The sequence below is a fragment of the Anolis sagrei genome, chromosome 1, assembly GCF_037176765.1.
Source record: "Anolis sagrei isolate rAnoSag1 chromosome 1, rAnoSag1.mat, whole genome shotgun sequence".
Lineage (NCBI taxonomy): Eukaryota > Metazoa > Chordata > Lepidosauria > Squamata > Dactyloidae > Anolis > Anolis sagrei.
In genome coordinates this window covers 163,755,208-163,769,893 of record NC_090021.1, presented here as the reverse complement: position 1 = coordinate 163,769,893, position 14,686 = coordinate 163,755,208, and the positions used below count along the sequence as shown (strand labels likewise).

Genomic DNA, 14,686 nt, shown 5'->3' with positions numbered 1-14,686 from the left:
AATACAATAATTAAAATGAAGAACAATTTCAACAAATATAAAATTATTAGTATTTCAATGGGAAGTGTGGGCCTACTTTTGGCTGATGAGATAGGATTGTTGTTATTGTGTGCTTTCAAGTCATTTCAGACTTAGTTTGATCCTGAGCGAGGGCCGGGTAAATGACCTTGGAGGGCCGCATTCGGCCCCCGGGCCTTAGTTTGAGGACCCCTGATATAATCCCTCAACAACCTGGGGCCTAGTAATCTGAGACTACCTCTTTTCTAAACCCATTTGGATGCAGGGTTCATCTGGAGATGCTTCCTGTACATGATATCCCCTCATTAATCATTCAAAGTAGGGCATTTGGCATAGCCATGTCCGCCACGGGACACATTCTTCCCTCTGATATCAGTCATGACCTGGATTTTCTTTTCTTTCTTCAGATGCAGGTTGATGACTTATGTATTCTAAAATAACTTCTAATTTTGTTCAGATTTATTATCTATTTTACAGATATTGTCTTACATAGTTTATATATTGTTTTATACTGGACTTTCAAAAAAGCATATTGCTCGACGCTGCTTTGAAATCTTTAGTTATGAATAGTTGAGAAATATTTGTATAATAAATTAAACCTTAGTCTTACCTCTCTGATTTCCTTAATCTTGGATCCTCCTTTGCCAATCAGTGATCCGCATTGGCTAGCTGGCACAACCAGCCTTAGTGTTACAGGTGGCTTACTGGTAGCTGTGCTGTTGCTCATAGAGTTGATTATATCCTAAACAAAGAAGACACTCACAGGCACAAATGCTATTTTGATGTAAATTATTTTTTTATGATGCCTTAAGATTTTGGTTAGAGTAACAATAAGAATTATTCCTCTTCCATCAAAGTTGTTAAGGCACAAATGTAAACATTGCCTCATATAAACACACACAAGAGGTGGAGCTCTCTCAAATTTTCTGGGGCCACAGTTTCAAATTAAAGGAGTTAAATATGTAGTAGTTAAATATGATGGTAGATTTTGATCACTGATACATTTAGTACAATATTAAAGGTAAAGGTAATCCCCTGACATTAAGTCCAGTCATGTCTGACTCTGGGGTGTGGTGCTCATCTCCATTTCTAAGCCGAAGAGCCAGCGTTGTCCGTAGACACCTCCAAGGTCATGTGGCCGGCATGACTGCATGGAGCGCTGTTACCTTCCCTATTGATCTACTCACATTTGCATGTTTTCGAACTGCTAGGTTGGCAGAAGCTAGGGCTGACAGCAGAAGCTCACGCCGCTCCCCGGAATCGAACCTGCGACCTTTCGATCAACAAGCTCAGCAGCTCAGTGCTTTAACCACTGCGCCACCGGAGGCTCCAATATTACAATATTACAGAACCACTAATCCTAGAAAAAAGTCTACATCTTTTACAACAAAAATATTCTGCATGCCAAGGGAGGGGGATATCTCTCTAGAATAACTCACAATTTAGATTAATTCTTTGTAATGCAACAATTATTTTGCATTGAGACAATTCTAGATATGTATGAGAAATACAGAGATTTGAGGACAAAGGGAGAGACACACTCTGTACACATTTGCCAAACGTTATTCATTTATTTATTTCATTTCTATGATGCCTTTCTCTCACGGTGGCATCCAACTTGGCCCACAACATGAAACACTCCTTCCCAGGTTTTCTGCATAAGGAAAATGCCAGGATGGGACATACCATGATGTAAGGTGTAATCTTATGTATGATGGATCCAGCTTCTAATAAACAGGAATGAGTTTACCAGACAATTATGTAGTGCTATGAAACACTGAAATAACAACATACATTTTCTTAAAGTGTTTTCTTGTTCTTTTCTAGTTCTCTCCCATCTCTAGTCAATTTTTTTTAAAAGAAATGCATTTTTAACCAAGCAAAATGGCTCCATGCCCAGTTCCATGCATTTTCACTTTCACAGGTTTCTTGATTTTTGTCATCAGTTTTACTACTGACACTTGGTTAGGTGCAGTCAATGAGATGTTGCTCCATTATCTTTCTGTAAAATTATTAACACAATTCTTACCTCCTCAAATTTGTAAGCAATCATGGCAAAAGCTTTGAAGATGGCATCAGTTGGGCCTGTAATTGTGACAATTCTCTCTGGACAATTTCCCTCTGAGATATTGATTCGTGCTCCGCTCTACAGTGGAAAGACCATGTTATCACACAATGGCATATGCTGAATTAAATCCAGCATGCATTTATAATGGCTTCTGAGATACATAGCAACTTCTGCATGTCTTAGGATCAATATTTTATCTCACCCTGGAATTCAAAACAACAACAACAACAACACAAACACACCAAAAGTGCTGTGGGAAACCCATATTCTGACTGAAATTATTTACTGGTGAACCACACTGTAAAACACATTTTTTATTAAGGGCCTCTTCACATAGGGCATTTTGCCCCATTTTGCTGCTTTTAGGCATGGCAAGGATGGGGCCTGCTGTGTGCCATCACACAACACATGGCATGCCCCACCCACATTCCTCCCAAAGTGGAGGGGAAGTACCAAAATGTGTTCTCATCTCCACTATGGGAAGGAAAGTGTAGTTTAGATAGCTTCAACAGAGCTACCTGCACTTTCTTCCCCTTTTTGCTATGTGATGCAGAAAGGGTGGTGGGGCAATGCGTGTTGCCACCCTTTTTGCCATCTGATGGGGGGACGTATAGGGTTCCAATCAGGCATGTAGCCGGGGGGGGGGGGGGGGCTTGAGGGGCTTCAGCACCCCTCTCCCGAAATTCTCATGGTGGTTTGCGAAAAGGCCTTAAAAAGGTAAAGGTGACATTAAGTCCAGTCATGTCTGACTCTGGGGTGTGGTGCTCATCTCCATTTCTAAGCCGAAGAGCCAGCATTGTCCGTAGACACCTCCAAGGTCATGTGGCCGGCATGACTGCATGGAGCGCCGTTACCTTCCCGCCGGAACGGTACCTATTGATCTACTCACATTTGCATGTTTTCGAACTGCTAGGTTGGCAGAAGCTAGGGCTGACAGCGGAAGCTCACACCGCTCCCCAGAATCGAACCTGTGACCTTTCGATCAACAAGCTCAGCAGCTCAGTGCTTTAACCCACTGCGCCACCAGGGGCCATACTGATGCATTATTTAAACTGTTATGTTTATTCATATCATGATCTGATCACCATACTCAATATATCTCATATGCATGGGGGTACTGGGGTAACGATACAAAAGGTTTGCTAGGGTAGACCCTCTTTTACTCAGACTCAGCCCCCCCCACCCGAAACAAACTTAGCCCCCCCTCCCCGAATTGAAATCCTGGCTACGGGCCTGGTTCCAATGCTCCAATGATGAGCGGAGAAGGGAGGGTGAGTGGAGCACCACGTTCCGCCCTGCATGCCTTCCCTTTTGCCGGTAATTGCCAACACAACGGCATGGCCCGAAACGGTTGTAGGATGCAACAGTATACTTGGCTATCTACTGTCAAAACGACAAAATAAAGATTTGCCATTTTGATTTTTTATCAAGGGGAGAGATATTTTCAAACCGTAGATGATGAATCCATAGGTGAAAAATCTATGGATATGGAAAGCTGATTGTGCACTTGATACAAAAACCATAGAACAGATCTTGTAAAAATATTGGTTATCCTTTGGGTTTAGTAACCTGCTTTTCTCGTGGTTAAACACAGTTCATCCTTCAGCCATTTTGTCATTTTGGGAGTTGTTTGAAATGTAGCTGCATAAATAACATTACTAATGTGGAGACTTAGATATCCTCTTCACTTCCCTGCCTCTATTTTTACTGACATCAAGATATCTGCTATTTTGGGAGCATCAGATTTGTCTTTTTATTTCTTTGCAAAATTATAATAAAGTATTTAATGCTCACCTCCTCACGCATCTTTTTGACGGTTTCTCCTTTCTGAAATGAGATCGAGAAAAAAACCTTTGCTGTAATACATTACCATTTGAAACCAAAATGAATATAAATGTCTGTATATTATTATACTTGCAAAAGGAATGCTAATGTAAGGATATTCTTATCTAATGCTAAGATAAAAATAATGACATTTATATATACACCAACTCTTGCCACTTGAAAGCTTGGTTCTTAAGACTCTAGATCTTTGCTGACAAATATGGCGTATTTATAGGTATAGTTCTAGGGAGTAATCAATCATACATCTTTCTTCCCTCCAAGTGCTTAAATCATATCTTACATTTTAAGTACAAAATAATGGCCACAGTTTACCATTACCACTTCTGGAAGCACAGGAGGCATAAAATTACACTTTTACTTACTATATATATTCATGTATAAGTCAGGGCAGGTCTGGGGTCCAAAACAATTTCTACTCAGAGAAGGGAATAGGTATTTTTTTTTTTAAAAAAAAATTACTCTTGATTTAAAACTCTTGATTTCAAAGAAGAACCACTCTGTTATTGTCGAAGGCTTTCATGGCTGGAATCACTAGGTTCTTGTGGGTTTTTTCGGGCTATAGGGCCATGTTCTAGAGGAATTTCTGACGTTTCGCCTGCATCTATGGCAAGCATCCTCAGAGGTAGTGAGGATCACTACCTCTGAGGATGCTTGCCATAGATGCAGGCGAAATGTCAGAAATGCCTCTAGAACATGGCCCTATAGCCCGAAAAAACCCACAAGAACCTAACCACTCTGTTCTCTGAGTAGAATGGGTGAGAGCTCTAGTCTTTCTGTATTACGCTCTAGTATTACGCTCTAGTCTTTCTGTATTACGCTGACTGGAGGCACCAACCATTTTGTCGGAAAGACATACAGAAAGGCCAAAAGCGGCCCCACGGAAGAGAGAGGAGAAGTGGCTGATGCTTCTCATAGGTTCTCCTGGAATGTACTAGTTTCTTGCCTTTGCCAATCAAATTGGAAACGCAGATGGTTCCTTTTTTTATATACAGTTTTTTACAAGGTATGATGGATAGGTCCCCTCTCTGCTTCCCCAATGGGATAGTGAATTATTTATTATCAAGGAATGACCCCAAAATAAGATATTTCCAGGAGTTTCCCCCCTAACTCCAATAGTTTTACTGGAAAAAATTTCCAAAAGACCTGAGAATTAAACTTAAACATAAAAAAATAGTGGAGGGGAAAACTGCTCTCTCCTGGAAGGAATGGACACAAAACTCGAAGGGCAAGTTTAATAAGTTAGAAGAACAAGGTGCCCTGAATTGGTTTGAGAGACAATAGCTGTATAATTGGAGAAAGGACTGGTTAAGTAAAAATCCCAGATGTAGAGCACTGAATAAATATGAGGAATGGTTAAGTAAGCTCAAAAACCAAGAATTAATGGGGAAATGATTAATTTGGGAAAATATATAATGGATGAATTGGTGAAGAAATAGGGCTGAAGCTTTTAGAAAACGTATGGGAGGGAGACGTGGGGGCCTCTGATAGATTTTGATTGGAAAAGGGTCCTGAAGTGGAGAGTGGCTAAGAACCTATCAATAAGATTAAAAGAAAATGTATACAAAGTTATATGGAGATGGCATACCACGCCAGTCAAACAACATCAGATAGATAGCAAGCAAAGTAACCTCTGCTGGAAATGTGGCAAACACAAAGGGACATATTTTCATCTATGGTGGGAATGCCCCCAAGTGAAGAATTTTTGGAAGGATATATTTACCGAAATAAACCACATTATAGGATCAAATATTATGCCGGATGCTAGGTTAGCATTATTAATGGACACCACGAAGTTGAATGTAGAAATAAGTAAGAAAGAATTGATGACTATTTTGCTTACAGTGGGAAGAATTATAATAGCAAAGAACTGGAAAATAATAACTAATCTAACACTGGACGCATGGTATAGGGAAGTTTGGAATGTAGCTTTAAATGATAAACTAACAATGGAAATGAGGGTATTCAGGGGGGAAATTAACAGGTCAGATTTTGAGGCATACTGGTCGGTCTTTATTAAATATGTCTTAGAGAGCGAAAATGGAAAACAACAGAATTTGGTTGGTCAGGAATTTTGGAGATGACATTTGATTAATGGCTGATTTATAAATACATGGTGAAGGAAATTATACTTGTTCAGGCCTTGGTGGTAGGGTTATGTGTTTGTAAAATGTTCACTGTTTTGTGTTTTGTCTATTCTGTAAGTTGTTATTGTATGTAAATAAAATCTTTTTTAAAAAAATCAAGGAATGACCCCAGTGCTCATTACTTTAGCATGGGGGGGGGGGGGTGATTATTTTTGAAGAATCTTGGAGAGTGGATTGATTTCTTTACTAAAATATGTAGATGTATATAAAGTAATGTAAGCGGCCTACTCTCACCCTACCTTTTTAACTTGTATGCAGAACACATCATGCGATGTGCGGGGCTTGGTGAATGCAAAGCTGAGGTGAAAATTGCTGGAAGAAACATTAACAACCTCAGATATGCAGATGACACCACTCTGATGGCTGAAAGCGAGGAGGAGCTGAGGAGCCTTCTAATCAAGGTGAAAGAAGAAAGCGCAAAAGCTGGGTTGCAGCTAAACATCAAAAAACCAAGATTATGGCAACAAGAATGATTGACAACTGGAAAATAGAGGGAGAAAATGTGGAAGGCTGTGACAGACTTTGTATTTCTAGGCGCAAAGATTACTGCAGATGCAGACTGTGGCCAGGAAATCAGAAGACACTTACTTCTTGGGAGGAGAGCAATGTCCAGTCTCGATAAAATAGTAAAGAGTAGAGACATCAGACTGGCAACAAAGATCCGCCTAGTCAAAGCCATGGTATTCCCTGTAGTAACCTACGGATGTGAGAGCTGGACCTTAGGGAAGGCTGAGTGAAGGAAGATCGATGCTTTTGAGCTGTGGTGCTGGAGGAAAGTGCTGAGAGTGCCTTGGACTGCGAGAAGATCCAACCAGTCCATCCTCCAGGAAATCAAGCCCGACTGCTCATTGGAGGGAAGGATACTAGAGACAAAGTTGAAGTACTTTGGCCACATCATGAGGAGACAGGAAAGCCTAGAGAAGACAATGATGCTGGGGAAAGTGGAAGGCAAAAGGAAGAGGGGCCGACCAAGGGCAAGATGGATGGATGGCATCCTTGAAGTGACTGGACTGACCTTGAAGGAGCTGGGGGTGGTGACGGCTGACAGGGAGCTCTGGCGTGGGCTGGTCCACGAGGTCACGAAGAGTTGGAGACGACTGAACGAATGAACAACAACAACAACAAAGTGGCCTATCTCTGTCCACTGTGCTCTGCTCTCTGTCTCTCTCTCATTCTCTCTCACACACAAACTAGTTTTACATTTTTACAAATAAATTTCTCAATATGATGCAGTTCAAATCAAAGTGAACAATTCAGATTAGGGACCCTGGCTTGTTACTCCTATTACCACAGGGGTGAGAAAAGTACAACCCACTCAGCATATGTGGTCCCCAAATGATTGGTGCAGGGAGGCATTTCTTCTAAAGATTTGGACTTCCTGGACCATTTTAGGGCCACATTGATTTTTGTTTAAAAAATCTGGAAGATCACTTCCTGTTGTTAAAAATGACAAAAAATACAATACATAAAGAGTGCTTGGGGCATCTGAAGCAAAACCATTTTAAAACATTTCCTTTTCAGGGAGAGTCGAATGGGGTGCTGCTGCTCTCCAAGGCATCCCACATTTGCTTTTATTTATTTATTTGCTTCCTTTATACCTCACCTTTCTCATTTCAGGGGGGATTCAAGGCAGCTTACAACTCCATCAAAATTCAATGTCATACACCACATAACAATAAAAGCAGGTCCCATCAATTATAAAACAATTAAAACACATGGGCAAATACACACATAGAGCAATAAAAGAGGTTAAAACATGTAAAGTTCTTAATTCCATTCATCCATATCCTTGTTCATAATCCTCATTCAGACTGTGTGGAAATCCATGAAGTCTTTTTCTCCAAGCTTTACAACCTAGGTTACATAAGCTGAGGGTTTGCAATCCTGACTTGTAAAGTCATTGGAAAGCCATGAGGTATGGTAAACCAACCAAATGTTTAGTTAATGACCATAAAGGCAGAAGCATCTTGGACAGAACAAGATGCATTCTCCAGCCCACTATTCATTCATGATATGCTAGGGTTTTTCAGAATCTTGCTTTATTGCTGAAACGCTATGGAGAGCGAGTTGGGGGGGGGGGGGGAGAAGGGCCTGCATTGTTAATTGCAGCAATAATATGTTTAAGTTCTTGTAGGTTTTTTCGGGCTATATGGCCATGTTCTAGAGGCATTTCTCCTGACGTTTCGCCTGCATCTATGGCAAGCATCCTCAGAGGTGAGGTCAGAGGATGCTTGCCATAGATGCAGGCGAAATGTCAGAAGAAATGCCTCTAGAACATGGCCATATAGCCCGAAAAAACCCACAAGAACTTAGTGATTCCAGCCATGAAAGCCTTCGACAATAATATGTTTCATGCTTATGTCTATGTTTGATGTTTTTACAGTTTTAATGGTTTTTATCTACCGTTATATGTTACTGATTTAGATATGTGATATTTATATATATTAGGCCTGGGTAACAACGGAAAAAATTGTTTCTAAAATCGATTCATTTTTTGGGGGTTTTTGCGTTTTGATATTTAAAAGAATTCCGAAATTTTCCTTAAAAAAAGTTCGATATTTATGAAATTTCGTAAATGGTAAAAAAATTACAAAACAATAACGAAACAATAACGAATCGATTCGTTAATGGCGGCCGCGATCGCGCAATACGCTAAAAAAACTTCTGAAGCTTCCCTCTCCCTCTGTTGTTGACTGTTGGTGTGATATTATAATTTTTTTTCACTAATTAAACAAAAAACAACTATAAAACTTGCCCCAAACATGCGGAAATAATAACGAAACGACCTCAAACCAATAACGAAACGAATACATAACAAAATACGAAGCATTTACGAAATGAATTGAAAAATTTGTTTCGTTTTTAAGTTGCTTCAGAATGGTTCGTTATCGCTTCGTTAACAAAAAAATAATGAATTTTTAACGAATTACGAATTAACGAAATGAAACCGCCCAGCCCTAATATATATATATATGTGAGGCATTGAATTTGCCATTTATTATGTTGTAAACTGCTTTGAGTCCCCCCAGGGTGAGAAAAGCGGTATAGAAATGTAGTTAATAATAATAAATAAATATTGGTGCATGTTGCCATTTCTGGTCTGAAACTATTGCTAATTTTGAAGTGTGTATGCTTAAGAATTACAACACAAAAAGGGTGCATTTCTTTTTAACATTATAATACCTATTGAAATTATTTATTTGTGAACTGACCATCAAATACAGTGCTGCACAAATTTGTGGTTTCTGGGCAAATGCCAGTTCTAGACATATTGTCTGCCCATTCCTAGAAATTTTCCAGGAAAGAAAAAAAAATAACTGTACCCAATGAGTACAGATTTAGTGCTCTTCCCTGGTACATTGGAAAAAAATAATTTCCACTCCTGCCCATCAAAAGCACTGCTATAATATGTTTGGGTGAGATATATCACTTTGCACTCTTTTAGAAACCACTTTTTTTAAAATGTCAGGAGCGACTTGAGAAACTGCAAATAGCTTCTGGTGTGAGAGAATTGGCTGTCTGCAAGGGCATTGCCCAGTGGATGCCTGGATGTTTAGAGACCAAGTGATTTGTTGCTATTCAACACTTATCTGGGAAAAGGTAAGGAGAGAGGAAGGGGTACATGAATCTCATACTCATTCTCTCTCACAGATATACATGTGCCCATATACAGCATAAAAACATATAATTTAAGAATTTACCTTCCCAATGATGCTTCCAACTTCCTGTTTTAAAAAGAGAAATGTTAATACCTATTAGCAATGCACAGTATTCATAATGCTGGTGGTCATATTTAGCTTCTTAAACTTGACTATCTTAGCCCCTGTAGCCACAGAGACTGTCAAAAAGAGTTCCCTTAATGTAGCTAAGTCCGTGGAGTGGACAGAAGCATTGAAGCAAGCCAATATAGATGGTATAAATATAGATAGAAGTAGGAGTCTTCAACATGTTTGTGGGATTTTTAAAGATGTTTCAGAATCTCCATGCTATTTTTGCTGTTTGGATTAGTAGGTGGTAGTGATGATAGTGATGGCTGGGAAATGGAAGTCTGAATGGAAATTATTATTATTATTATTATTATTATTATTATTACTGAATTTTTGTACTCCGCCTCCATCTCCCCAAAATGACTTGCGGTGGCTTACATGGGGCCAAGCCCGATCAAGACAGTTAAACTGTAGCACATTAAAATACATAACAACAGTATAAAACAAAACAAAACAACATTACAACAATATAAAAACAGGCATCAAAATCAACAACCAATACCAATGGTGCAACAATAACTTAAAGGATAACGCTAGTGAGTAAAGTGCATAGGTCATATGGCAGCAGTAAGGATAGGAGCAATAGTAAAATGTGAGGACAAGATTTTGGGTCCTAGCTGGGCCAGCTATCTAAGGAATTGTCTACTCAAAAGCACAGTGAAACATGCACATTTTTAACTCTTTACGGAAAGTGGATAGAGAGAGATCAAGCATAATCTCCCTGGTAAGGGGGTTCCAGAGCTGAGGGGTGACAACAGAGAAGGTGCTCTCTCTCGTCCCCACCAACTGTACTTGAGACAGTGACAGAAATCAGAAAAGAGTCTCTCCAGAGGATCTTAGAGATTACCCAAGTTCATAGGAGAAGATGCAGTCATGAAGATAGGTGGGTCCCAAACTGTTTAGAGCTTTGTGAGTGATAACCTGCATCTTGAATTGGGACCAGAGACTTATTGGTAGGCATTGGAGCTGTTTAAACAGTGGAGTTGACCACTCCCTGTAGTTTGCTCCAGTTAATAACATGGCCACCGACCTTTGCACCACCTGCCGTTTCCAGGCCGTCTTCAGGGGCAACCATTACAGTAATCCAACCTTGAGGTAACTAAGGCGTGGGCCACCATGGTCAAGTCAGACTTCTTGAGGTACAGTCGCAGTTGGCACACAAGCTTTAACTGTGCAAAGGCCCTCTTGGCTGACACCTGAGCATCCAGTATCAACCATGAGTCCAGAAGGACCCCCAGACTGCGGATCTGTATCTTCAGGGGGAGTGTAACCCCGTCAAGCACAGGTTGCCATCCTATACCCTGATCAGCCGAGCGACTGACCTGGAGGACCTTTGAATTGTCAGGATTTAGCTCATCCAGCCCATCACAGCAGCCAGGCACTGGTCCAGGACCTGAGAGGTTTCCTTAGAATTAGGTGGAAAGGAATAGAGTTGAGTGTCATCTGCGTAGAGATGGCAATGAACTCCAAAACTGCAGATGACCTCGCTCAACAGTTTCATGTAGATGTTGAAAAGCATGAGGCAAAGAATAGAATCTTGTGGGACCCCACAGGTAAAAGACCAGGGGTCCGGGCAGGTGTCCCCCAGCTTCACCGACTGGGTGCGGCCCGCCAAGAAAGAGTGGAGCCACTGCAGAGCAGTGCTCCCAAGCCCCATCTTGGAGAGCCACCTGAGAAGTATACCATGATTGATGGTATCAAAATCTGCTGAGATGTCCAAGAGAACCAACAAAGATGCTTATTATTATTATTATTATTATTATTACTATTATTATTATTATTATTATTATTATGTTTATTTCTACCCCGCTTTCTTTCCTGAAGGAGAAGCAAAGTGGCTTACAATTAAAAGTATGACCACATAATTTAACATATACAAATATCCAAATATTAAAACAGAATTAAACATAACAGTATTACAATTCATAGTTAAAGTCCATTAATAATAATAATAATAATAATAATAATAATAATAATAATAATAATAATGTTACTTTTTACCCTCCTCTCCTCATGGCTCGAGGTGGGTTATAGAATAAGTAAAACATATAAACATTGTAAAAAAAAATATCATAAATGCATGTATTAAAATGTATGTCTATAAAAGATACATACTAAAACATATTTCTATAAAATATATATTAAAATTCACAAACCAGAGATTAAATGAAGGACACACATTTAAACATATTCAAAGCTAAAAATCATAGCACCCTCTGACTTGCTCTTTAAAACCTTATTTAAAAGCCTGTCTGAATAAGGTTTTAGTTTGCTGTTGGAAGGATAGCAGGGAGGAGGCCATTCTGGCTTCCCTGGGAAGAAGGGAGTTCCAGAGTTGAGGGGCAACCACTGAGAAGGTCCTCCCTCTTGTTGCCACCAATCAGGCTTGAGATTGAGGTGAGACCCAGAGAAGGGCCTCTCCTGAAGATCTCAGGACCCAGGCAGGTTTGTACAAGGTGATGCAGTCTGCCAAATAGATTGGACTTGAACCATTAATGAAGCAAATGTCATATTTCACTGCATAATAGTTTCACTTTCCCCTCCTTTTGAGAAGGGTGAAATTAATATGCAGTGAAAAAAGTGCCTTTATGGATGCAGTTGCATATAGTCGTGGAGGAGAGAGGTGGGTGAGCAAGCGAGTTCACCCAGCTTTCCTTTCCAAACTATAGCACCTCTGTAGCTCGGGGGGCAGAGATGATCCATGAGCCTGCCCCCTTCGCATAATAGTCACACCCATTAACTAAGAATGCTAGTATTATGCAAGAACTCCTAAAAACTGAAACCAGGACCCCAAAAAAGGGATGTGCGACTGTTATATCATGACAACAATTATGTGATGAAATACAGTATATTTAGTGGACTTCAAGCTATTGACCTACCAGAGGCTACATGGAACCTGAAAGTGAAATGCTTGCACCTGGATAGTCTACATCAGATTGCTGAGCACAATAATAATTCATCACTCTATATTTTTTTAAGTTCAGATTCGCTTGATACTAATGAAAGGCCATACTAAGAGTGAACTACTATTGCTATCAAATCCAGAATATTCTCATAGGAAGAAACTTATATACTACTGTGCCTGAATTAAGGAGTTATTCCTTCATACATGCACATACTCCATGTAGTTTTCCATGAATCCCAGTCCTCCACATACCAATAGTCCCAAACCTGTTGATGGTGGGGAGGGCCAATCCTGATTTTCAATGAACCAAATTGATTTCTTGTGGACCCCCTTTATTCAGGGCCTTAAATAATTCAACTAAAACCAAACCAATTTTGTCAGATGCCTAATAATGCTTAGAAACAAAACAACAAAGTCACAGGCAACTGGTATGTCCTATCTTTTGCCTACAAAAATAGGTACAAATAAAGGAGAAGACATGAAACTGAAATATATCTGCTTGGAAGGACACTCTTGAAAAATATTCATTTTAGAACCAGATTTCTTCAGAGAGATTTCCTTGAGTAAATTCTCTAGAATTTGGACCATAATTATAATTTTCTATGGTAATTGTTTACTAGTTCCGTGGGAAGAATGAACAGAGGCCTTCAAGGAGATTTTCAATCAGCATTTTTTGAAAGACTTCAAGAATAGAATGTACTTTTCAGTATATTTATTGAGAGGAAGATTGTACTTGGAAAAGAATATGTCTGGATGCCATAGCAATTTTGAATTTGGGGGTTTTCACTTTTTGCCTCTTTTGCTAATATCTGAATAATGTGAGACTACACTGGAAACTTCCACTTGTAAGGAAGGTGCCATAATGATATGCAGTAGATTCACGAAGAAGTGGCTTTGAATAAGTGTGTACCATTTGCTTCCCAATGCAACAGTATTCTCAGCCTTGAGATTCATGTATTTGTCAGGGAGGAAATGTAATGGGCATGACATAGAATTGTAATCTGCATTTATATCTAAACAAGTGAAGTATTCCATGCCATGACACAATCAGAAATGGTTGTCAGTAAACATTGGCATGCTGCTCACCTTCCCATGCATCAATAACCGGATTGTGAGAGTCACGTTCAAGCCACCTTCAGAGACTTTTGATTCCATCATCTCTTATCGTATGTTAGGAAGCCGCAGAACAATAGAAAACCTGAGGAGATGTAGTACCTCCAGATGAGAGATTCACCTGCAAAATTGACAAGTAAATAAGTGCAGCATTGGTTTCTTGATCAACACAGTTGAAAATGGCTTTAAGATATGGAAACCTAAAAGCATTTGACATTGACTAAAACAATTAGTGAGCGACAAAAAGACTTCCCCATAAAAATTCCATTCTTTGTACACTTGAGTTAGTTACTTGGACAAACAACATATAAAGGAAATAATAGGATATTATGTACTTCTCAAAACAAGTCAGGATTTCTTAAAAACAAATCATGCTAGATTAATCTTATCTCGTTTTTTATAGAGTTACAAGCTTGGTAGATGCAGGGAATGCTGTGGATGTAGCATGTATTGATTTCAGTAAGGCCTTCGACAACGTCCCCCAGAGCGTCCGGAGACTGAACAAATTTTTGTGCGGCCGAGGAAGCTGATGGATCCTACTTGACTTTTGAGTGTCCTTAAAGAACTGGATTACACTGCTGATTCTCTATGTGAATGAGTGGAAAACTGGAACAAAAATCTATCAACTGCCTTAGATATAGTTGCCCCTAAACGGGCTCTTCGCCTTCGCCGGAATAGATCTCTGTGGTTCACGAATGCATTACGTCAGATGAAACTTGAGCGGTAGAGATTAGAACGTAAATGGTGCAAGAAACCTGATGAAACATCAAAGTCGGCCTTTGAAATACATCTAAAAATCTACGAAGCAGCCACCAGAGAGGCCAAA

The 14,686-nt window shown here is 39.7% G+C and overlaps 1 protein-coding gene across 18 annotated transcripts in view; it reads right to left on the bottom strand.

Annotated features, from left to right (window-relative positions):
- The window catches only part of PCBP3 (poly(rC) binding protein 3), a 153,890-nt gene that overhangs the window by 68,785 nt on the left and 70,419 nt on the right, over nt 1-14,686 (bottom strand). For all 18 annotated transcript variants that reach the window (XM_060783425.2, XM_060783431.2, XM_060783455.2 and 15 more), the window contains exons 2-6: nt 13,834-13,981; nt 9,777-9,800; nt 3,881-3,913; nt 2,048-2,164; nt 629-760 (exon numbers count right to left, since the gene is read on the bottom strand). In XM_060783425.2, coding sequence (XP_060639408.1) covers nt 629-760; nt 2,048-2,164; nt 3,881-3,913; nt 9,777-9,800; nt 13,834-13,905 — 378 coding nt within the window. In that variant the 5' untranslated portion in view covers nt 13,906-13,981. The remainder of the gene's footprint in view (nt 1-628; nt 761-2,047; nt 2,165-3,880; nt 3,914-9,776; nt 9,801-13,833; nt 13,982-14,686) is intronic.